Raw genomic sequence first — 26,052 nt, forward strand, 5'->3', positions numbered from 1 at the left:
CAACGCAACAAAAAAAAATGTGAATGGGTATCCACAATAAAGACTGTAGACTGTAAATTAAGCAACAAAATTTTAATTCAAGCACAAATAAAATGAATAAATAAATAGGGGTCCAAGTTTTAACAACAGCTGTAAATTTAGTGGTGTTATCGTGGAGACTTTTCTTTTTGAAAACCACTAACAATTTTCGCCAATTTAATTTGTGCATTTATTACAGATACATTCAATTGATTTTTTTTTTTTTTTTTTTTGAGCAATCACCATTGCTTATTGTTTTCACTTGACTGTTTTTGGCGTCTTCTGATTTTTCCCATCGACACCCTCTGCAGCATCACCGTCGACCGGCTCCTCACGATGCTGCTCCTTTAGCGAAAGCCGTCTCCAGGTTGCATCTATGTCCTACAAACACGCGCACACATACACAACTACACACACACACATGCACATACACACATACATCTACACTCACATACAAACACATACACACACGCATACATACACACACAAAAACATACACACACACATACACACAACTACCCACACGTTCATGCCTGCACACTGACGCAAACACATATGCCTACACACACATACACATACCTCGTCCCCACGCACACACACTCATACACACAACTACCCACACACTTATGCCTGCACACAGACACAAACACACATGCCTACACACACATACACATAACCCCTACACACAAACACACACACACGCCTACATACACACACTCGTGATTGCGAAAAACATAATTTGAATTCAAGATGTCAAAATTCATTTTTTTTTTTTTTTAATTCTTATCCTTTGCTATAAATTTTATTTTCGAGCAAAAAAACAGCCGTTTCCTTAAAAAAAATTCACGAATTCAATGCACTTTTATCATTCTTATGCTTAGTCGTGCATCTTTCTTACATCTTATTTTGCAGCAAAAGACAGTCGCTTCTCTTTTAAAAATTCGTGAATTCAATGCACTTTTATCAATCTTTCACAACTCTATAGTAGTAAAATGTGTGTCTCTATTTCAGCTGACGAGAATGGTGGAAGGATTGGCCAAAGTCATCAAGTATGCCCTCTTCCTCGCCAACGTCATCATTTTGGTAAGTCCAATTTTTTTTTTTTTTTTTTTTTTTTTCATTTTTGTCCACCTCAGTTCTCTTCTCCTTTGCTCCGTCCTAGAGTTTTAAGTCACCATCGTCGAAATTCAAGTCGTGTCTTGAGATGACAGTTCTTGACTTTGCATTGTTAAAGATCTCTCTCTCTCTCTTTCCCTCAATTGCTAGAGGCTCTAACCATCTTTATTAACGACTAGCTGTATTACCTGGCGTTGCACAGTCAACTTCGAGAAAAGGAACGCATGTTCAACAATCAATCTCAAGTAAAAGGGGGGAAAAAGGGGAAATTTCCCGTTAACAAGTAAAAAAGTGCAGTTTATGCTCAAAATTTAAATTTAGACCTCTTTGGATTTTTTTAAATTTTCCAAAATTCGGTTAAGCCTTGGTTTCCTAGGAGCGAACACGCCGATCGTCAGCGTCGCTCCTCGCCGAGCCGAAAACTTGATTCTTCTGCGCATGCGCACCCGGGCTGAATCGACGTCGTGAATGGACACGCCGGAATCCACTTGACTTTGATTTCAACGTCACGGCGAAGAGAGACGTCGAAGATCGGCGATTCGCTTTTAGAAAACCAGGGCTTTAGGTGTAAGCTTCCTCTCTGGCAAAACATTTGGCAAAGATCCAACGTAAACTGGATTGGCATAAAGAAAACCCCGGGGGTATGTTAATTAATCAAGAGCAACCAGTAACATGCACAGAATATCAACTACAGAAGTTCCACCCCTTAGTCAATCGTCATGACACATCTTTGAATTCCGCAGTCATAAAAAAAAAAAGTTAAATTTGAATTTTTGACCTATTGAATTCAAATTATGTTTTTCGCAATCACGAGTATTTGTGTGTGTGTATGTAGGCTTGTGTGTTTATGTGTGTGGGGGGTGTATGTGTGTTTGTGTGTAGGGAGTATGTGTATGTGTGTGTAGACATGTGTGTTTGTGTCTGTGTGCAGGCATGAGTGTGTGGGTAGTTTTGTGTATGAGTGTTTGTGTGCGTGGGGGCATATGTGTTTGTGTGTGTGTGTGTATGTGTGTGTATGTGTTTGTGTGTATATGTGTCTGCGTGCGTGTGTAGGTGTCTGCATGTATGCGTGTGTGTATGTGTAGGTGTCTGTATGTATACGTTTTTGTATGTGTGCGTGTGTGTGTTGGACATGGATGCAACTCCGAGACGGCTTTCGCTATAGGAGCAGCATCGTGAGGAGCCGGTCGACGGTGGTGCTGCAGAGTGTGCTGGCGGGAAAATAAAATGATAGTACATCAAAACAGTCAAATGAAAGCAATAAGCAATCGTAATTGCTCAAAAAGAAAAAAAAAACCGCAAAACTCGAAGTCTACTTGGAAAAACGAATAATATAACATAAGTCGACTTCAAATTAGTGAATTACCAACATTTTAATGCACAAAACAATTTTTGTGCATTAAAACGTTAATAATTCATTCATTTAAATTTCAAGCACAAAAATATTTGCTCGTTATATAAGTCGACATATTCTTTTGCTATCCCTAACTATTAGTAAGGAAAAAATAGACTAGTTTGTCGGCGAATAAATAACCTTTGAAAACAAAGGCAATAGGTCATTCAGGCGTCGTGCTGCTGTGTGCTTAATACAAACCTCGTCAAAGCATCATTACGAAAATGAAATATTTTATGCATGGCGTTCTTGATCGACATATGCACATCATAAGGAAAGTTCGATCGCCAAGACGAATTCGGATGTATTGTATTCTGTTCACAAGTTTGGCGCCATTACTGCTGAGAATGAGGTCAACTTTATTTATATTCGTCTAAAAATAAGTGAAGATGATTTGCTGACGTCAGTGTGTCGTAGAAACTGGAAAGTCTGGATATAGAAGGAACGAGTAATTCATTAATTGCTTCATTCAATGGATTGTTAAACCACACTGATCCTCATATATATAATAGCGGATGATCGAGTAACGCGTCTGACGTCATCAACAATGAAACTCGCACCACGGCATGATCTTTGATAATATTTTTTGGTAATGTTCGTCATGGCAGGGAAATGCTTTATTTCGACGAGGCTGAACTCGATCCGGTCACTTCACTGTTTTACTGGTAAAACCGTCATTTCAGGGTAATGAAGAAATGGTCAACAATGAACGCCACCTACTGGAGTTCAGGGTTCATCCACTGGAGTGAGGGTTACAACTTCAACTATGAAACTATCACCAAACAGGAAATGGCTTCGTTCAAATGTAGAAGCAATTTTCACCGGTCATAGCTTGACGGCAGAATTGCTAGTAAGTTAATAGTGACTGAAAAACTTTCTAAGGTTCCATTTCCAGTCAGCACCTCTGGGAGTTCAATGTCAGGGGTTGTTCTGCTCCTGATCTGGATTTAAAATATCGGTATTTTGATAGAACTTGCTTCTATTCTGAATTGGGTAGTAATATACGTATGCAATTCAGCGTATGCGTTCTACAAATGGTTTTTGACTCAACAGCACTATTAATAATATACGGTGGTATATACGTATATGCCACTGAATAGATAATGCTTACCGGTTTGAGGCAGAGAGGGGCGGCTTCCGTTTACAGAACACCACTGAGCTTGAAGTCTGATTTAGCTCAGACAACACACGATAGATGGAAGCACTATTTATCAACATGTCGTTAATTTTGATCTGATCCAGAAGCCGAAAAACTCCTGCTTCAGCACCTTCAGACGCGTTGAGTTACGTGGAGGACTTGATAACCACATCTTATTTGACGTGCCTCAGTCATCATCAGCGAACAAGGAGGATCTTCGATTGGTTGGCATCGGCTCCGAAACACTCCAGTTACGAGCCGACTACCGTGTATAATATATTAACAGTGGTCAGAGGAGTCTGACTGCGATGGGGAGGTTCCGGGTTCGAATTCCGGCTGTACACCGATGTACTTTCTCTCTCCGGCCCTTGTTGTTTCTTTGTATGAACGTGTTGTTATGCTGTGAATGGCTGCCTACCCTATAGACGGGTTCTTATGGCATGTGTGCACTGTGGGTGTCGGACTTCCCATCAAATGACGGCACGGTCGAAAAAATGAAGCAGCGCACCACAAATTGCCAGCTTAGCTGGTACACGACAAAAACCTATATTTGAAGTAAAATTATAGTTACTTCCTGAGAATAAAAATCTAAGCATCAAATTGCAATTTGTCATGAATTTTAAAATATCTGCCAAATATTCAGTAAGTTACCGCCCTTTAGCCAGGGCTAAAGCAGAAATACATGAAATACACCCAGTGGCGTAGCTAAGGGGGGGGGGCGGAGGGGGCGGTCCGCCCCGGGGCGGCACTTTTCTAGGGGCGGCAAATTGACCCTTTTGATATGGAAAAAATAAATGTATTTTCCAGATAAGGAAATTATGGTTTTAATCTGTTACTGCAGGCCAAAATAATCTTAAAGCACTCAAAAGGACAAAATAACTTTTCTGGGGCATAAGTATTCCTATAGTTTTCAATAATTCCAAGAAAGTGACACCACAAACGAAGAAATGTGCGGCTAAAGTCATTTCAAACCAAACTTTCCCAGAAAAATATGCGTGTTTCAACACTCAAATTTATGAATGAAAGCTTGATAATAATAAGAAATTCTCCACCTGACTTGAGCCGCACCTTTCTTCGTTTGTGGTGGCATTTTATTGGAAGAATTGAAAACTAAAGGAATACTTAAATATTCCATTCTAACCCAGAAAAGTTATTTTGTCTCTTTGTGTCTCTCATTATGAAAAGTGCATAGTAGTTTTTAAAAAATCTGCTACTTAGATTATTGTAGAGGTTAACTTCAGGAAGACGAAAACAATGAACTTTTCAAATTTTTGTTATAAGAAAAAGCCATAACAGGGTTTAAAGAGAGCTTCGTGAAAGCCTACTCGTAAAACAAAAACTTTTTTTTTTCAATTCAGAAAAATGATGACAAGAGTAAGAAAAAGAGGGAGAGGTGTAAAATTTTACACTAAACTATTTATTGCTTATCACACTTTATATGTTTTAGAGTTTGTTTTAATTTCCTACTCTTCACAAGAAATCTCTTCTTCAAACGAAGTACAAGGAATTTCCGTTTTCTCGCTTTTGAGAGTAGATAATCTATATCCGACAATTTCGGATATGGAAGGTAAGCGAATTTCATTTTTTAACGTTTGGTTTGAACCCTCTACTTATACATAGTCCAGAGTGCGTTTTAAAGAATTCGGTTTCAAATAATTCCGGTTGAAAACCTCTCCCACCCCATCTCTGTAGTCTAACCGTACAAAAACGTTTTTAGGCGGTAGAGCGCTTTAATATCTCACCCCTTTTCCTTATACCTCCAAAGATTGCTTAGAAATGCGTTTTTAGACCTCAATGTTGAAAACATTCTGGACAGAGTCCATTCCCCTGCCGTTTCCTCTAACGTAGCAAACACAGTCAAAAAATATATATTTAGGCCTTTAATTCTGAAAACTTTCCTGGAGAAAATCCCACTTTCACTTCTAAGGCCTCAACATCTAGCCTAAAATTACGTTTTTAAGGCTTCGATACTTCAATATCAATTGGTGAAAACAGCATTTGAACATTCAGTGTATTTGATCCTCTAAAGTGATCAAATATAGCCCAAAATACGTTTTTAGGACTTTAACTTTGAAAAAATTTTTCGAGCGAGATATCTTAATCTCCTTTCCCCTTTCACCTAACGCCTCCAAAAATTAAAACTGCGCTTTGAAAACTTCAATTTTGAAATATTTCCTAGGGAAAAACGCTTTACCCCTTTTCCCAAAGGTAGCCCAAAATTTTCTTTCTTAGAAATTTGCGTGAGTAGGAGAGCTCGCTAACCCTTCCTTCTGGCAGAAAAAACGATTTTGAGAGAGAAACACCTCCCTCTGTCCTCTCTCCTTCCTAACACTATAAAACAAAGCCCAAAGTCGGACGTCAGTTACGGAAATTTTTCAGGAGAGAACCGCCTGGCTTCACAGCATTTTTTAAGCCATTAGGGAACTCCTCAACGACGTCACCAAAGACAGCCTAGAATTGCGTTTTCGAGACTTCGGTGCCGAAAAACTTATAAAGAAAGAACCCAAACCTTCCCTTTCAACCAAGGCACCAAAGATACCCAAAAATTGCTTTCAATTTTTAAAACATTTCAGTAAGAAACCTCAGCACCCCTCTCTCCCCTCATGCCTACAACTGCATTAGAATACGCGTACCGCATTGAGTATCCGACCATTCCCGATTTCTTTGACTTCTCCTAAGTAGCCTAAGATGCATTTTAAAATTTCGTAAAATTTCCTTTCGTTGCCCCTTGATTCCCTAACGTCAACAAAGAAACACTAAAAGAGACTAATTCTGAAAAAAATCGTGCAGTTTTTGGCTTAAATTTAGCAATTTTCTCCAAGTGCGGGCCCTTATCCGCCTTGTTTTTTTTTTTTTCTTTTGAAAAAATATAGAGAATAATTAAGCCTTATTTTTTCTTCAATTAAATTTCTAGTTTTAATTTAAATACCTTTGACAGTTTTATGTATTAGCTATTTTACAACCAAAGGGCGTCAAAATGAGGAACCGCCCCGGGAGGCAAACACTGTAGCTACGCCACTGAATACACCGCCAGCTCAGTCAATTCCAGCCGAGGACTGCAGTTTCGTTCTTATGATATGAGAACTTGTAAATTTTTGAGACTGAAACAGATTTGATGTGCATCAGTTACCATAAGCGAACACGGAGGATTTTCTACCTGCAGTTATCGAGCTCACGATCCCCCAGTTAAGATTTCTATACTTTACTAGCATTTCCACATATAGAGCAAAGCACTATTGAATCACGGATATTTATAACTAATTCTTCTATTACACCAACTGCATTCCACGTGGATGGATTCAAACTAACAGTACCTACGCTCACTGGCCAATGAATTAGAAACCGTTCAGAGAAACTTCTTGCCTTACTCGTACTGCGTAAGGGTCTCTAGGGCGTATTATGATGTGGAACATGTTCGGCTGGCATGGAACTGTCCCTGGTGTTCCTCAAGGGTAAAGAAACAACCATGCGGTACCTACATATAGTGGCAGATCAAGTGCATCCTGCAATGTGGCATTTTGATTCTGATGTCGAAGGATACTTCATGGACGACAATGCAACTATACAACGTGCAAGAAGTGTTCTTCCCTGGCCACCGCATAGATCCCCCCCCCCATAGAAAATGTGTGGGATATGGTGGAAAAGAAGCGTCCGACAGCACTCTCCTCTTCCATCCAATCTACGAGATCTGAAAAAGGCTGCATAGCCGATGCATAGTATTCTCTGGATATAAATGCACTCTAAAAGCTAGTAGAGTCAATCAAGGACGCCCATATAGGGGGGCAAGGGGGAGCCATGCCCCCCTTTCTTAGAAATGAGAACTTCCTTGCTTTTAGCACTTCTTTCTTTGCAAAAATGTATAAAAATTTCTTTTCCAGCCATTGATGGATAAGTTATTAAAAATGTCAAATTTTAATATCTCTAATTTGTGCTGAAATCAGTTTCCATGGGGAAAATATTCTGCTAAACCACGGGGAAAGTTTTTTGAGCCCCCCCCCTTAAAATTTTGCATTTGGGCGCTCTTGGTGTCAATGCCTAAACGAATCATAGCAGATATCAGTGCAAAAGGCTGTCCAATAAAATATTCTTCTTGGAATTTTAATTCATCGGCCGGTGAGTGTATTTGTCAGTCGCTGCAATGAAACGTCACGGCTTGATACCTTTCCCTGATGTTAGGATAGTTAAAATACGCTTCCGGGTGTTTAGGTTGGATTTCTTACGCACTGAAATGGTTACTAACATACCTGTGACATGATGAAATTGAATGAAATAAAGAATCTTTTGTTCTCCATTTGGCAAATTATTATTGATATTTAATTCCCTTCCGCAGGTGGGCGGCGTGTCGGTGTTCGCCGTGGGGGTGTGGACGCTGGCCGACCGGTCCTTCATGGAACGTCTCCTAGGCAACGACCTCTACGTGACCTCTGCCGCCATCCTGATCGCGACCGGGGTCGTGGTCACCGTCATATCCTTTCTGGGATGCTTTGGCGCCATTAAAGAGGTCAAATGCATGCTCCTCACGGTGAGTAACCCTCAGCTGATAGAACTTAAACTACACCAAAGAGGTCAAATGCATGCTCCTCACGGAGAGTAACTCTCAGCTGATAGAACTTAAACTTTACCAAAGAGGTCAAATGCATGCTCCTCACGGTGAGTAACTAGCAGCTGATAGAACTTAAACTTCACCAACTTCACCAAAGAGCTCAGATGCATGCTTCTCACGGTGAGTAACTCTCAGCTGATAGAACTTAAACTTTACCAAAGAGGTGAAATGCATGCTCTTCACAGTTAGTAACTCTCAGCTGATAGAACTTAAACTTCACCAAAGAGGTCAAATGCATGCTCCTCACGGTGAGTAACCCTCTGCTGATAGAGCTTAAACTTCACCAAAGAGGTCAAATGCATGCTCCTCACGGTGAGTAACCCTCTGCTGATAGAGCTTAAACTTCACCAAAGAGGTCAAATGCATGCTCCTCACGGTGAATAACTCTCAGCTGATAGAACTTGAACTTCACCAACTTTGCCTCTAAACCAGATTACACCTCCAATTGTATAACTGTTTACAATTGGAGACTATATTGTCGTGTTGTCGTAGCAACAATAACATGTATAAAACTGCAAGTAGGGTAACGGTTCCAATAATAGACAACGGTCCAGTAACCGACAGTCGTAAGTTTGGATTTAAATAATAAGGATTTTAGGCGGGTAAAACGGATGTTAATGTGGCCCATGAATACATGCAGCCATCTAGGTTTATCTGAGTGAATTTTATGAGTCAGTTGGTATTTATATATATACAACGCAGTGGTGGTAGGTAACGAATGGCTACCACGAGGTCTGCCACTGTTTCATGTTCATTTGAATTTAATGAGGTTTTAGATCCAAAAATAAAGAATTTTTGCAAGAGAAAAGGGGATTTCTGTCCATGACTCATCCTTTCCTCAGAGTAAAAGGGTCAGAAAATCGAATTAACCTGAGCATGTCTGTTGCTGGCACCGTTGCCCTATTTTATTTTCTTTTTTTTCGACTTGAAACAAATCTTTTAAAAAGTACTATGTGAATGTTATTCCGTGTCCTTACATCATCTGATTCCTTCTTCAGTTCTTCATCATCCTCTTCATGATGTTCATCGTCGTACTCATCGGTGGAATTCTGGGATACGTATTCCGAAGTGAGGTAAGTGTTTCGTGAACAAGTTTCATCTCGGTTTCACTTGTTGAAACATTTCGCTCATTTGTGTGGAATAATGCACTTATAGTTTGACGAAAGGATAAAAAAAATGTTAAGCAAAGGAATTGCATTTCCAAGCTTATAAAAAGCAAATAAATAGTATGAGCAAATGCTTTTTTTTTTTTTTTTTTTTTTTTTTGAGCAATCACGATTGCTTATTGCTTTTATTTGACTGTTTTGATGTCCTATGATTTTATTTTCCCCCCGCCTCCCTCTGTAGCATCACCGTCGACTGGCCTCACGATGCTGCTCCTATAGCGAAAGCCGTCTCCAGGTTGCATCCATATCCTACACACACGCGCATACACACACACAAACACACACACATTCACTTACACACAAGCACATACACACACGCATGCATACAGACACCTACACATACACACATATACACATACACACAAGTACCCACACATTCATGCCTGCACACAGAAAAAAAACATATGCCTATACATACACATACCCCTCCCCACACACACATTCATACACACAACTACCCACACACTTATGCCTACACACAGACACAAATACACATGCCTACACACACATACACATGCCCCCTACACACAAACACACATATCCCCTCTCACACACACAAACACGCACGTTTTTAAAACAATGATGCTACACACTTCAGAATTCGTGTAACATTACACCCATTAATACTGGTAACCTAACACATTTCTTTATAGTTTGAGTTTTTAAAACAATGATGCTACACACCTCAGAATTCGTGTAACATTACACACATTAATACTGGTAACCTAACACATTTTTTATAGTTTGAGTTTTTAAAACAATGATGCTACACACCTCAGAATTCGTGTAACATTACACCCATTAATACTGGTAACCTAACACATTTTTTACAGTGCCGCTGTGGGCTATATTTTTTATGGCGACGGCATTTCTATGAGATGATACGTAGAATAAATAGCGTATACTCATGCGTATAATCCTATTAAATGATATTTGAGGTGCAAGTGGCAAAATTAAAAATTTGGAGATAACCAGTACAAACGGTAGGTGAACCCCTCCTCTGTCTTGGGGCAAGAGATAGTACTAGTAGCCCTGGTAGGTGCTGCTGTACAGCATGATTTAGAAAAAAAATAATTTGAATTTTGACATCTTGAATTCAAACTATGTTTTTCGCAATCACGAGTGTGTGTATGTAGGCGTGTGTTTTTGTGTGTGGGGGTATGTGTGTTCGTGTGGAGAGGGTATGTGTATGTGTGTGTAGGCATGTGTGTTTGTGTCTGTATGCTGGCATAAGTGTGTAGGTAGTTGCGTGTATAAATGTGCGTGTGGGGGGTATGTATATGTGTGTGTAGGCATATGTGTGTGTGTCTGTGTGCAGGCATGAATGTGTGGGTAGTTGTGTATGTATGTTTTTTTGTGTGTGTATGTGTAGGTGTCTGTATGTATGCGTGTGTGTATATGTTTGTGCAGTTAAGTGAGAACAATAAATAATCGTGATTGCTCAAAAAAAAAAAAAAAAAAAATGAAAACCTACTTAGGATAAATCTTTAAACGCGTTTTACTCGAAACTTGAAAATGTCCACTTGCATCCCTTTGCTTCTCACTGCCTCATTTGATCTCGGATCAAGTCTCCTTGAGTTGAAAGGATCAAGTACCCCCAAATATACTTTTCAAACATATTTCAAAATTGCAGCACAATAAATCGAAAATTGGTAAATCTCTCGCTTTATAATTGTTAATGCCACACCATAAAAACAATCTTTGTATTGCTTTGCTTCTTCAAGAAAGCTAGCTACCTCTTTGATCGACAATCCAAAAAAAAAATCTGGCATCTGACAGTGGCACGTAACCTCAAAGACATGTGAAAACGGAACATCTGACACTTGGGGATGTAAACCTATCAGACCGCTCTCAACGACTGAGCGAACAGATCACCATTTTGGAATGCTATGCATTGAAGCTATGCGTAATAAAAATAAAATAAATCAGCTTTTCCAACAAGACAACCAAAACGTGAAATATCTGTTTATTTTTCGCCGAAAGCGGTAAAAACAACCTTTACAATGATGCTGCTTATGAAGTTTGATAAAGTATTGATATAATTTTGGCGTTATCACAAAAAAGAAAAAAAAAACTTTGAGGAATAATATACAGTAGACGCCGCTTATTGTGATAACTTTGGCACAAATATAGTTTGATAAAAATAACCGATTGATAACAATAACCGCAAAGAATTCAGGACACACAAAATGATGATTTTTTTTTTCAATTAAGAGGCATTAACTTTTACAACTGCAAATTAAAATTACCGTGACTCAATTGAACGCAGTTTTAAATTTTAATAAGTAAATTAGCAGAATGGAAACTCTTTTCTCCATCGATTAAACCGTCCGTCCGATGATTCAACTTCACCATCTTTTCCAGCATGGTTTCGCTTGTTGTTTAAATTTCTTCTTTAAGCTTCATTTTGGGCCGTGGTAGCCCGATCGGTAGAGTGTCGGATTCGGGGCCGGAGGGTCCTGGGTTCGAACCTCGATGGTCGAAGATCCACCGTCGTCATTAAAGGGGACTGGGCGACGTTAAATATGCTCGTGCTCTCAATGTCCTCCAAGTGAAACGATACCTCTGGGATAGGGTGTCCCAAAAAAATGAAAGTCGTTTTTTTCAAACGCATACCCTCTTATTTTTTTCCTTTTATATCAAAACCGCTGTAAAAAAAGTTTCATGCAATTTGAAGCACGGTAACCTGTGCCGACTTGCGCCTAAACGTGTAAATAGCACGTGTATTCATAAGCAAGCGAACGCTGGCGACGCAATACTTTGCGAAGCTCAAAGCGGCTGTAAATAGCGTACAGAAAACAAATGAAAACAGAAAAACATATGTTTGGGGGGGGGGGCTTATTCTTGGCAATTTGCAAACCGTCAAATGTGTCAGTACGAATACATTCCGGTCAGCGCGCGCAGTATGGTCCTTTCACAGGAAACGAAACATGGCAGTGGAACTGCAAAGTTCGAAAAAAGAGATATATTTAGTAGGAGTCGCGTAAAACACCCAAATTACGGGCATGAAACTTTCCTCTAACGGACAAGTTCTGTCTGTTTTGTTTTATGACATTCGAGAAGTAAATCCATCAGTGAAAGTGCAAATCTCGCTATTCGGAATGCATCATCTTTTGGGAAAAGGCACGCATTCCCACCAAATCGTTGCCAGAGTGAATAAACTGAAAAACCAGCATCAAATTTGGAGAGACTTACAAAAAAATGCAAAGAAACTGCAAGAAGTATTCAGACAGCGTCAATAAGAATTTGAGAATAATTTAAACAATTTATTCAATATTGCACATGCTGATGCACTTCGGTTAATCAAAATAGACGAAGATGGGATTTTCTTGCAACTCCAAAGAGAGCCCGGCCGACGTGGTCACTTTAGGTGGAGCGGATAAAAAAACTGGCCGACAAAGAGGAAAGGGCTCGACTTTGAGCTGTCAAAGAAGAAAACAGGCGCATTAAATACGATTCCGCTTCAACATCCACGGAATTGTATGAACCTGTACAAGAAGATTCTTCTCTGAGCTCTAGTGAAAATATTAATTCAGAAGATTTCCCTGAAACATATAAATCAGTACCTGAAACAAGTATATTAGAACCTGGAGCAAGTATATGAGAACCTGGAACAAGTAGTATCAAAACCTGAAAGAAGTAAATATGTAATGAGGAGCGATTTTATTACTCCAAAGTCAGTTGCTTCATTGGACAGGTGTCCAAGTATACGAGATTATGTGTTTATTCTTGAAGCTACTGTTGACGTACTTGGGTGTAACACTGATGAATTTTCCATAGGTAAATCTTCAATTCAAAGAATTCGAACCGAAAAGCGGAAGGATCACGAGGAAAGAATAAAAATTGGTTTTCAGTACGAGGTACCATAGTGAATTTACCTTGGAATATGTAACTGTTGCCTACTTTTGGTGCTCAAAAATCAAAAGAAGATCGCTTATCTGTAGTTATTTCACATGGGTGTGACGAACAACTCATTGTTGAGTCTAAACTGGATAATTCTACAGGAAAAGAACAAACATAGGCTATTTGAAAGGCAGTTTTAGATTGGAATCTCGAAGACAAAGGTAAAACTCTCTGTTGTGATACTACAGCTTCCAAAACAGGTCCTTTAAGTGGTTCTTGCGCTATTCTTGAGCAAAATATTGATAGAGAAATGCTTTCATTTGCTTGCCGTCATCATATATATGAACTGATCTATCCCACTAAAATACAGTGCTATGGAGGAGCTGCAGAGTTTTCCGAACTGTACCCTAACGTGGAAAATTTACTTGACTTTTACTGTGCTGAACTTAATAATATTATGGTCAGGGATGACTATCAAGAGTTGATAGAACTGCCTATCCTATTTTTAGGTGGAGATACAGAAAATGAATTTAAAATACGACCACCGGGAGCCATGCACCAAGCTCGATGGATGGCTCGAGCGATTTACTCCCTAAAACTATTACTGCTTAGTTCATAACTAAAATTAGATACGAAGAAAAATGAAGCATTGTTTTATGTCTGCTTGTTTTTAGTGACAATATACGTGAAACCATGGCTTCAATGCATTTTGGCAGTCAAAGCACCCAAAAAAATTTGTGCTTTTTGAAAAGAGTACGAAAATGTGGACCCAATCATCTCTAAAGTTGCTCTACAAAAATTCATCCAGCTTTTATGGTATGGTCAATAATATTTCATTCCTTGATGTGAAAAGGACTGTCTCAATGCTTACAGCAGTAAACGATGCAGCTGAATGAGCGGTAAAAATGATGCAGTACTTTAATGGTTTGCTAACAGCTGATGAGGAACAAAAACAATTTGTGTTACGTTGCGTTCAAGAGCACCGGAAGCTCTATCCTGACTGCAAAAAGCAAACATTGAAATAAAACTATGTACAGTAATGTTTCTTTTAGTCTAATATTGTTGTAAATATCTGCTTTAAATAAATTGATGTTGCGTGTAGTAAGGAATTATACAGTTAGAAATCTTTTCACTGTAGTCGCCGTACAGGATTTCAGGTCCAACTTTGACCTCAAGTCGGCACGGTGTTCCCGTAATTTTATTGCAATAAAACTTTTTTCTCATGTTTCTGAGGTGAAATGGAAAAAATTTGGAGGGTATGCGTATTCGATTTCACAAATTTTATTTTCGCCATTATATCTTGGGACACCCTACTCTGGGGGTGCTGGCACCAGGTAGCTATTAGCTCCTGGACTAGTTTTAAATTCTCATAAACTGTTCGATCCGGTGATGGTGCTGCCATCTATCGGTATATAAAATAATGGAGGCAAGGCACTTAGTATGCAGTCCTCGACATAAATACAGTTGTAGTCAGTTGTGACTCTGAATGGGAATAGAAAGCTTCATTTTGTTTCCAGTATCGTCACTATCTTTAGTAACTTACAAATTCAAGATGATCGCTCGCAAGAATCATGCTAATTATACGAGTGTTCCGGGATTTCGTGATTCCGATAAAATTAAGCGAATGATAACATTAACCCTGATCATAATTACCTACTGTATATGATTAGTGAAGTGCATATGATTAGTGTCCTTTTGTCGATTTTTCCAGGTTGAGAAGCAGATGCACCAGGAAATGCTGATGTCAGTTCCACTTTACAAGAATGACACGACGGTCACAGACGCTTGGGATGCTCTGCAGCCCTACGTGAGTTTGTCTAAAGCGCACACAATGTGTGCGTGTGTGAATGTATAACTGATCGTTCGAATCATTATCTTCGGAAAAATTAAATTTTCGAAGCAACGTTCACACATCATGACCTCCCTCAGCCAACTTTACGATTGGAAAAACCCCGCCATGATAAACACTCGGAAAATTCATGTTAGTATGCCTGAGAGAATTAGCAAATTTCGCTTTTTAAAATTGCTGCCTGTTAAATTTTTCCTTTGTACTATTTTTTTTATATTGATGTAACGTTTCATGTTCCCGGATTTTCAAATATCCATTTTATCTGATTTGAAATGTTACAAATGTAATTAATTTTCTCTTATTTGGAGTGCTAATTTTATATTCCAAAGTGTATGTCTTACCGCGTTAAAAATCTTATATCATTAAAAACTGAGCGTACGTATCTATGTATGTATGAACCTATGCCCGAGTTACTTCTCCCGATTGCCAGTGAACTGACCGTCGAACCAGGTATCGATGGATCCGCCATTTTCTCGTCTTTATGTTTGACTATTTAACATAATCCTCCGATAATAATTAGCGGAGATATCAATTAAAAACTTGAGGCTTTTCCTGTCATCGCAAGATTTAAAATGTTTCCTTTTTTATTATTTTTCCGCAATCTACTGCCAATTTTACTGATATTTTTTGTTTTCAAGCCTGAGTGTTGAACACGGGTCACTTGGCATAACTTTATCTTCGAGGTGGACCGTGCAAAGCCGGGCGATGCAGCTCGTATTCACTGAAAATTCACTCTTTTACATTGTTACAGGTCCTTTGTGGTATCTTAAATGTTTCCCGATCATGCTTAGTAGGAAACGATAATTTGGAGGTTTTAATACTCTAAGTACTGAACTGGAGGTCTCTGCAAATCTGATCTCGCGAGAATGTTTTTCTCGGTGACGTCAGTGGTTCTGACGTCACTACGATAACGATGATGGAAATTGAACAAGTTCGACACACCGCGCATATAAATACTCATTGTACAATTGAAAACGTTCAAATTCTGAACTCAGAAGTTTTGGAAGGATTTTCAGATTTTGTGAGCATATTGGAATTGTTAACTGAACTACATTTGTCACTGAAGTAATCCTTCATGAGTGTTAAATATGTACAACCAGGAAGAAACTCGTATATTGTTTTTCAATAGAAGTTACTGTCATGACAAAAACTTACAGGGTGCACTGAGCTACAATTTTCAAAAGGATAACAGAAAGATAATTTATTCTGGTTATTTACTTATTTGCCTTCTGAACCCTTTAACAGAAATGATGCTCAACCTACGGCCCGCGGGCCATATTCGGCCAGTAGAGCTGATCCATGTGGTTCGCTGTTATGTTCATTGTTAAGAACCAAAAACTAGGTTCTGGCTCATTCCAAAAACTAATCATTTCCGTTTCATATTTGGAATGATTGTTGCAAATTTTTGGAGCAAGAAATTAGTAAAAAAAATATCAATGGAAACTTTGTATTAATAAAATGAACCTGTAGTAATGATAACAACTTCCTTGTGTTGTAAATTTTTACCTATCCCGTGTTTTTCTATGTTATTTAGAGAAGAGAAAAAACTTTGTTCAAATTTAGTATATTTTGTGGCCCACGAGATTTATTTTAATACCAAGTGCTTCCCTTGAGTAAAAGAAGGTTGGGCAGCACTGACTTGACAGTTTTGTTTTCCGTGGTCCTATTAAATTTAAAAAAATAAGCATTTTTGAGAATGATTTTAGACTCAAACTGACTGTATAAATTTTTGCAGTCAAAAATGTTGCAAGTATTGTAGGGTAGACCGGGACACGTTTACGCGGATTTTGCTTAAGTAATTTTCTAAATTTAATGTTTTATTTTAGGAAAATTTAGGCATTGCGGTTCTATGAAACAGTCAGTGGAGTCAACGTTGGTATATTCAGTTGTTACTTTGTGTTCAGTTGTTACTACTTTGTGTTTTCAACCGTTAAAAAAATTATTTTTGAGCCCAATTCGGTTGCCTAAACTTGCCCGGGACACGGGGCACGTTTACACACATTTATTTTGACACTTAACGTGGTTCTCTTGGCATTTTGAACCTAATGTCTTACCATCGTTAAAATAAAGCAAGTTCATTACTGACTGAATAGTGCATAAAATAAAAACTGAACGGGCATGAAGACAGCACTGCATGATTGTAAGCTATAAGATACGAATTTGTAACTCAATTAAAAAATTAAATTGTGATTTTCAAAACTAAATGACTTGAAAATATTTAAAAATTTTGAGACGGTTCACAGCGAAAAAAGCGTCAGGACACGTTTAGAAAAAAGACACAGTGAGAACGTGCATAAAAGTGCTCCAGAGGTCAACGCGTTAACTGGTCCCTTCACCAAGTTTGGATTTATTTTTAACGTGCAAGAAAATTTATTAACATTTCAGATCAAACAAAAACAATTCTCAAAAAAGGAAAAAACTCTGTTAATTTCTACAGATTTGTTCTTTCTGAACTAAGTATTATTTATTCAAAACAAGCTTCAAAACGTTCAGCTCAAAATTTACTCGACTTGGTAGGAAACAGATTATTCTTTCTGCATGCTAGTCCGAAGCTCGACTGATACTCAAAAACTTGTAAGAATATTTGCTAGGGAGCAGCATCATTCTGTTACGACTGTTGGCTCTCCAGTTATAATTCGTTTTGAAAAAAGGGCACTGCGTAAACGTGCATCGGTCTACCCTATATACTGATTGACAAGGTTTTAATTAAGGCCCCAAATCAAACAAAAATAGACACCAAAGCACCCAAATAGTGTTTGGGCAAAACTCTTAAGTGTGGTCAAATTTTTACATTTTATATACTTTATTATTTCGATCTTTATATGTTTAAATTAAGTATTTCAACAAAACTTTCCGTAGGATCACACTAAAAGGCAACAAGTTTACTGTTTGAAATTATTTGAAAAATAACTTGGAATTTTCTGCATATACTGCTTTTGAAAAAGTCTTATTACCTTGAGGTAACCCTGCTTTTTCATGCACTCCAACGTTTAAAATTCATCGTTATGAAGACAAAGCTCCTGCTCATACCGCTGTTGTTCATTTCAGTTCAAGTGCTGCGGAATCGCCGTCAACTACGACCAGAGCCAGGAGGTGTGGAAGCGGAATTCCAACTTCCAGAGCAGCGACAAGCGGGTGCCGGAGTCCTGCTGCCGGAGAAGAGACCAGGCCTCAGTCCGGCAGTGCCAGGGAGACCCCGGAAACTACGCATATGACAAGGTCAGTGGAAGCCCTGAACTAGGGTGGCTCAAAAATACATGTAAATAAAAGTTTCTCCTAGATAACGGGACACCCCTCCATATTTTTAAGACTTGTGGATAGCGATATAGTGGAAGAATGTTAGCTTCCTATTTCAAATAAAAGAGGGTGCTTAACCCCCCTCCCCCAAACTTTATAAGTATGGGGGGAGGAGGGATTAAAAATGCATTGAACTGAAAAAACAATGCTAAATATTGTAGTATACACGAGTAATATGCATATATATTGCAATTATACACTGTAAAAAAAATCCGGAAACGTTTCTGAGTATATCGTGCAGTTGTGGTTCATGAAAGTTTCAAAAACGTTTCTGAGTATTTCGGAATCCTCTTTCTGTAATGTCCAGAAACGTGTCTGAGTATTTCGGAATCCTCTTTCAATAATTTTCAGAAACTTTTCTGAGCATTTCGGAATCCTCTTTCTGTAATGTCCAGAAACGTGTCTGAGTATTTCGGAATCCTCTTTCTGTAATTTTCAGAAACGTTTCTGAGTATTTCGGAATCCTCTTTCCGTAATTTCCAGAAATGTTTCTGAGTATTCTGTGCAGCTGTGGTTCATGAAAGTTTCGAAAACGTTTCGGAGTATTTCGGAATTCTCCAAACAATTTTCAAAAACGTTTCCGAGAATTTCGGAATCCTTTTTCCGTGATTTTTTTCTAAAATATAATTCTTTATTATAGTATTGCATACCATATCAGTTTCAATTCTTTCATATCTAAGAGCAATAATACAAGCAATTTTAGAATCATTCGTGGATTTTTTTTTTTTTTTTTTTTTGAATTTCTAATGACAAATAGCATGGTTAACAGAATAACATATGCACAGTTATAAATTTTTGAAAAATTATGAAATAATCTAGTAGTTTCATTCCTAATCACAAAATCGTCGGGGAATTGGAGGGGGGGGGGGGTACCTTCTGAAAAGTGGGGATTGTTTGTTAAACAATCTTAAACTTCAGTTTTTCTCTCAATATTTTCAAGACAAAACTATCAACATATTGTATTTTTAATGCAGAACTTAAAAACATATCTTGTATCAAACTTGATCGCTTTTATCTTCGGATAAAATTTGACAGGACTTACCTACCCTTCGCGTTCGTTCACCTCAAGTCAATTTCTCTGACGAACAAAGTGTACCGATAAGTACCAACAGAGAAATTGATGAAATTAAATATGACACCAAAGTCCCCCTGCTGGAACCATTCGGGTTGATTCTTCTGTTCTTGCCCTTTTCCAGCTCATCACAAATATAAATACTTATTCAAAATAGGTTACTGATTTTATTTTTACAGTGTGCGCAAAATGCAATATATATTTTATTTATTAAAACATTGAACTCTATTACATGATTATTCCATTTCATATATACGAGAATCCCCCCCCCCCACCAAAAGAGTGATGGTGCACCCATAAAATGCTATAAAGCGCCTCCCCCCTTAAAAAAGCAACCCCCTGAAAATGTCAATGGCACAGTCTGCGTGGTGAACGCCCCTCGTCTTCTCCCCATATGTACATTGTATATTAATAACATATTTTTTTAAAAATGATCACTTTTAAAACAATGATATGAAATAATATTACTTTTTATTTTGGCATGTAAATGCAGCTGTTCCATTTTTGCCATTGACTCATTCCTCCTGACTGTCTTACATTAAACTAGTATGCATGCAGTAGGTACTGTCCTGAAGAAGACAAATTATAGGGACTTGTTTCTTAATTTAGCCGAGGTAAAAAACCCCTATTTTTAATTTTAGGTTTAAGCTCTTGTTTATTGCATATAGTTTAGCATATGGTGCGTTTGGCCCAATGTAATGCATATATTAGAGCTTAAACACTCTCTATTTAGTAAGTAGTTTAATATCTTTTGGTCTTTTTACCATATTTATCGAATCTTCCACGCCTGATGAGCTCCGAATTCAACCTTTCAACTTTATTCTAATAATTGCTACTTTTAATTTTCTTTTTCTCATTGCTATTCATTGCTTGTGTATTTCATATATATACAAAAATATATTATTGAGAAATAATTCTTGTTTGTTATATTTGCAGCTTCTTTCCCTTAAGGGCAGGTACATTGCAACTAAAATAAATCGTACTAATGAAGCTATGCTGAGATAAATAATATTTCATGTATAATATAAATTATAAAGCAAAGTATCATATACATTATAAATCAAAGTATCATATAAATTATAAGTCAAATACTTTAATATGGTGTAAAGATACAAAATTATTTATTTTATTAAGTCTTTTTTTTTTTTTTTTGATAAAATTCAGGCTCGTAAAACGAAAAAAAATGAAGACACTTTTAAATACATATATGAATCTATTTTTTAAAGAAATTAATACACATTTAAATAATTTAAAGCATTTCGCTAATGCAAATATTTAAAGAGATATCGTCATTTAGATAATACTGAAGCACTATGTTCCTAATTACAAGATATAGTTTTTTTTTTTTACTTCATACAATCTAGCTACACTGTTTACAAGAGAATGAAAACATGCAACCTTAAAGACGAACTATCAAACCTGACAATTTGCATATTATAACATTTAATTCATAATGCTTGATACATAAATGTTCAGCCAAATATTAACTGAGATTGACACATAAAAACAAAGTACACAGTAACACTTATTTAAAGTTTTTTATGATCTTCAATTCATAAATTTTACAGAATAAAACTAGACACACTTGCACTTTAAATATGTGTTCTATGCAATGTGAAATATTTTCAAATTGCAATAGTTCACAACGAAAAAATGATACTGAGGAAAATAGTTTTTTCTAACGAGATTTATATGAACTAAATCACTTTGAAGTAATAGAGTTGCAAAGCGACTTACCTATTCGTCGGTGGTGGTCTTTTGCAGGCTTTGGTCACCAAAAAGGTGATTTTTATGACAGAATAAAATTCTGCCTACAAAAATTACCCATTTGGTAGAAAGAAGAAAAGTATCCATGAAAAAAGTAAATTACCTACACAAGTTATGCGACGCAACGAATTTACATGGCGTCCTCTCGGCAGTTATTTGGTTTTTAATTTCAGTTTGTGTATTCCTTCCGCGAGCATGCGTCGAGAAGTTGCACTTCGTACTTAAAAATAAGTGACATAGCTTCAAATTCAATCTCATGACGATACATTAGCAAGAAAGTATAAGACTTTAAAATTATCTTCAGTGAATTCATGCGAGGAACAAAACTTCTACTAATCCCCTTGATGAGTGTTACTTCGCACTTGTTTCAGCACTTGAGTCAGCACTTGTTTTCATTGCGTGCTTTCACGAGTTTCAGTTTGGATTTGCTGCTGGACTATAAAATTAAATATATAGTTAATAAAGTAAATAAAGCGCACGGTGTTTTTTCGTGATCTTTGTTTTTGTTAGTTCATATTTTGGAAATTCTTCAAATTTTTATATGCTTCAATTCGTGCTTTTGTTTCTAAATGAATACTCGTTCGTTCTTTATACTTATTGCTGTTTTACTTTTATGGGTAGGGAAGAAGCTCGATTGTTAATCACGCGGTGTGTTTTGAGTTCTTTCAGTTGAAACAGCAAACGAAAGAAAATAGCGATTGTTTCTCACAATTATTACTGACCCAGTCAACGCAGGGTATTTTTGCCAGTAACAGAATAAAATGGAAGCAAACGGTAACTTTTTCTGTTCTTTCTTCAGGACTGCTACATGGAGATGAAGGACTTTGTGAAGAACCACGCCCTCATCCTTGGCGGCATCGGCATCGGAATCGCCTGCCTCCTGGTAAGTGTCGATTCTCCAAACGCTGTGCCGTTGCTTCTGCAAGATATTTGAAGGGTCTTCCAAAAATGACTGATACATTTGAAAACCCAATAAAAACTAAACAGATAGCGATAGAAATATACCGTTTGTTGCATTATGCTTGGGACAACAGTAAACTTTTAGGCAGACAAACTTTCAAAATTAGTTACAATGTTCCTCAACAGATGACGCTGCAAGTATCTTAAAAGGTATAAAAGAAAACGGAGTATGTAAGATGGCCAAAAGGACCAGTATATTTGAAAAATCAATAAAACCTAAACGTGCAGCGACAGAAATACACTGTTTACTTGCTATATGCTTGGAAAAACAGTAAATTTTCAGATATACACACCTGCAGCCACCTCTAAATACCTGCAGCGCCATCTGTTGAGGAACATTGTAACTAATTTTGAAAGACTGTCTGTCTGAAAATTAAATTTGTTGCTGTCCCAAGCATACCCAGGTCAAAATTCATGCTAGAAATCGTTTGCTTTATAGCATCACATGCTAATTTCTAGCAAGAAAAACTAGCATAAACTAGCAAAAATCTTTGCTTTTTCTAGCAAACTTACTAGCATGCCATGCAGTGTTTTGGAACACTTTTCATGCTTTAAAGCATACCAATTCTAGCTTGTGTTGCTTTTATTGTTTGCTTTTCTAGCAAGATTTCTAGCATCTGTTGGTTTTTATTTTTTGCTTTTATAGCAAGATTTCTAGCATCTGTTGGTTTTTATTTTTTGCTTTTATAGCAAGATTTCTAGCATCTGTTGCTTTTTATTTTTGCTTTTGTAGCAAGATTTCTAGCATCTGTTGCTTTTAATTTTTGCTTTTGTAGCAAGATTTCTAGCATCTGTTGCTTTTTATTTTTGCTTTTGTAGCAAGATTTCTAGCATCTGTTGCTTTTAATTTTTGCTTTTGTAGCAAGATTTCTAGCATACGTTGCTTTTATTTTTTGCTTTTATAGCAAGACTTTTAGCACACGTTGCTTTTACTTCTTGCTTTTCTAGCAAGATTTCTAGCATCTGTTGCTTTATTTTTAAGCTAGACTAGCAAGATTTCTAGCATCTGTTGCTTTTTATTTTTGCTTTTGTAGCAAGATTTCTAGCATCTGTTGCTTTTAATTTTTGCTTTTGTAGCAAGATTTCTAGCATACGTTGCTTTTATTTTTTGCTTTTATAGCAAGACTTTTAGCACACGTTGCTTTTACTTCTTGCTTTTCTAGCAAGATTTCTAGCATCTGTTGCTTTATTTTTAAGCTAGACTAGCAAGATTTCTAGCATACGTTGCTTTTTTCTCCTGCTTGCAAAGCAAGATTTCTAGCACATGCTGCTTTTATAGCAAGATTTCTAGCACACACTGCTTTTATTTGTTGCTAGTCTACCATGGTTTCTACCATCTGTTGCTTTTATATTTTGCTATTTCTAGCAGATGTTGCTTTGATTTTATTGCTTTTCTAGCACACTTTGCTTTTTATTTCAGATCTCTAACATCAGTTGCTTTTATTATTTGCTATTTTAGCATGATTTTCACAATCTATTGCTTTTCTAGCATGATTTCCACCTTTCTTTGCTTTAATTTCTGCTACTCCAGCTACCTTCTTACCACCCACCCTTGGTTTAATTTTTCACTTTTATAGCATTTAAACAAGTGTCTTTCACCGAGGTTATTATAAAATTCATTTCAGACTTATATAACAAATTACTAACCTCTCCAGTGCTAAATAAAAATGGCATGCAATCAATAGGAAAATAAAAGTACAAAGAACACTTAAAATCAAATTTATTCAATTAAACTTTATTGTAACGCAGATTCTGAATTTTATTGGATAAATATTTGTTCCTTCTCTTCCTCTCGGTCTCAGTTCCAGAGGAGTCCTTCCCTCTTTTCAGTAGATATTTTCTCATTTGCTCTAAAAAAAAAAAAAAAAAAAAAAAAAAAAAAAAAAAAAAAAAATGAATGAACAAATAAAATAAAGCAATAAATGATTTCTAAAGTAGCACTTTGAAACGCCTCAAAGTAATGCAGAACATTACACTGCAGTGAGACATATTTTGCACCCACATCATATATAGTGCAACTTAAAAGAAGTTACAGCAGTAGTACCTACATGGGACAATATTTATAGCCCATAAACAAAATGTGCATTAACTTCACGTCTTATCGAGAACTTAGAATTTTCTGCAAGGCATTAATTTTTGCTTGCCTGTCATAATCCAAAGATTTAAGTTTTGGACGTATTTCAACTGTTTGTATATGATCAACTTTTGGTTCTGTTCAAATGAAATATGCAAAATTACAATATCTTCTTTTTGTGAAATCTACAACCTTCAAAATCAAGTGCTTTTCAGTACACTACCTTTGAACAAAAATGTACACACAAAATAGACATAAGAGCCTAAAATGGTAGAAAATCACTCTAAGACAACTAGCGTATTTTCTCAGAACACCAAGAACTTGAAATGCAGGGCTGGAAAAGTATTTACAATTTTACATGCCCAGCCAGGCATGTTTATACATGCTGGAATGAAATTTGTACATACCCAGTTTTTACTTTTGTATATGAATAAAAACATTTGAATGTGTCGTATAGCATTAATCAGGCAAAAAAGTAATTCAACAGCTTTACATGATGACTAATGATTTTTATTTGTCCAAATATGATTTTAGCGGTACCATTTGCAATTGATTTTGGGCTACAGTAACTTTTCAATAAAATATGGAATAATCAAGTTTTAGAAGAAATTTTTGATCAAAAACTACAAAGATTCATGCCAGACCGAAAATTTTACATGCCCTGGATATGTCAGCAGGGGGCAGATACATAATTAAATTTTGGAAGGGGCCCGAAAATTGAATAGTGTATAGACCCTGCATACAATGTTTCATACCAAAAATTTCATGACTTAAATTTAAAGGTTTCTTTTAGGATCACTTAAGCCTTTTATCTACTTTTAGGTACAAAAATATATGTATTAATATGCTTTGAATGTGGATGTAAAATATCTTTGAAATTTCACACAAAGTAAATACTAAACCCAATATAATATTACAGAGATGCTATAAAATGAACGATTTTCATGAGGACATTATCATAATATGGTTATAACACGACTGCGAGGTTATTAAATAAACCCACACCTTATTTGAGTTTAAACTCCCAAAAATTTATACATGCAGGGTGAGTCGAAACTCTCGAGCAAAACTTTAAGGGGTACAGAGGGGAGGATAAAAAGCATGAATCGGGTAGGAAGCTATGGTCGCACAAGGCTGATGAGCTGTATCCACACAAAGCTGGAAAAACTGATGGAAGCAAAACCGGTAAAATTCACACACACACACATTACATAAAGAAGATTTTACACAACACTTTAGCTTTCAAGAAAGGTTTAAAGTAGTTGGCTGAAATTTATAGCCTGTAGCTGTAATACATGTGTGGCAATAACAAAGCACTTAATATCGCACTAACAAGCCATTTTGAATAAACTTTTATTATTGCTGCTCTTTTGTTGGGACAGCACATATTAGATACTACAGGTCGTAACTTCTAACTACTTGCAGATCCCACAAGGGTGGAGGGGCACTAAAAGTGCCAGCAGCCCCTAATGGCACAGAAAACCAGTAGGCAGTTAGGGGCCCTGCTGATTTTTTGCAGGGGGCCTCAAAATTTATAGATCACGGCCTGGCTTTAAACCTTTTTTTAAAATCTAAACTGTTATGTAAAATTGTCTTTGTGTAATAAACTTGAGACTCCTTTTGCATCCATCAGTCTCTAGCTCCGTGTGCATGTAGCGCGTCAGCATTGCACTTGCGACCATATGTTGAATAAGATTCTTACTCTTTACCCTCCCATCTGACCTGCCTTAAAGTTTTGCCCAAGAGAGTTGACTCA

The 26,052-nt window shown here is 37.0% G+C and overlaps 1 protein-coding gene across 1 annotated transcript in view; it reads left to right on the forward strand.

Annotated features, from left to right (window-relative positions):
* The first annotated feature begins 1,038 nt into the window (after nucleotides 1–1,038).
* LOC129233342 (CD151 antigen-like) overlaps nucleotides 1,039–26,052 on the forward strand; it is a 35,138-nt gene continuing 10,124 nt past the window's right edge. Inside the window, exons 1-6 of the mRNA XM_054867382.1 lie at nucleotides 1,039–1,101; nucleotides 7,996–8,187; nucleotides 9,267–9,341; nucleotides 14,989–15,084; nucleotides 18,175–18,345; nucleotides 22,062–22,145. Coding sequence (XP_054723357.1) covers nucleotides 1,039–1,101; nucleotides 7,996–8,187; nucleotides 9,267–9,341; nucleotides 14,989–15,084; nucleotides 18,175–18,345; nucleotides 22,062–22,145 — 681 coding nt within the window. The remainder of the gene's footprint in view (nucleotides 1,102–7,995; nucleotides 8,188–9,266; nucleotides 9,342–14,988; nucleotides 15,085–18,174; nucleotides 18,346–22,061; nucleotides 22,146–26,052) is intronic.

The sequence above is a fragment of the Uloborus diversus genome, unplaced genomic scaffold, assembly GCF_026930045.1.
Source record: "Uloborus diversus isolate 005 unplaced genomic scaffold, Udiv.v.3.1 scaffold_35, whole genome shotgun sequence".
NCBI lineage: Eukaryota > Metazoa > Arthropoda > Arachnida > Araneae > Uloboridae > Uloborus > Uloborus diversus.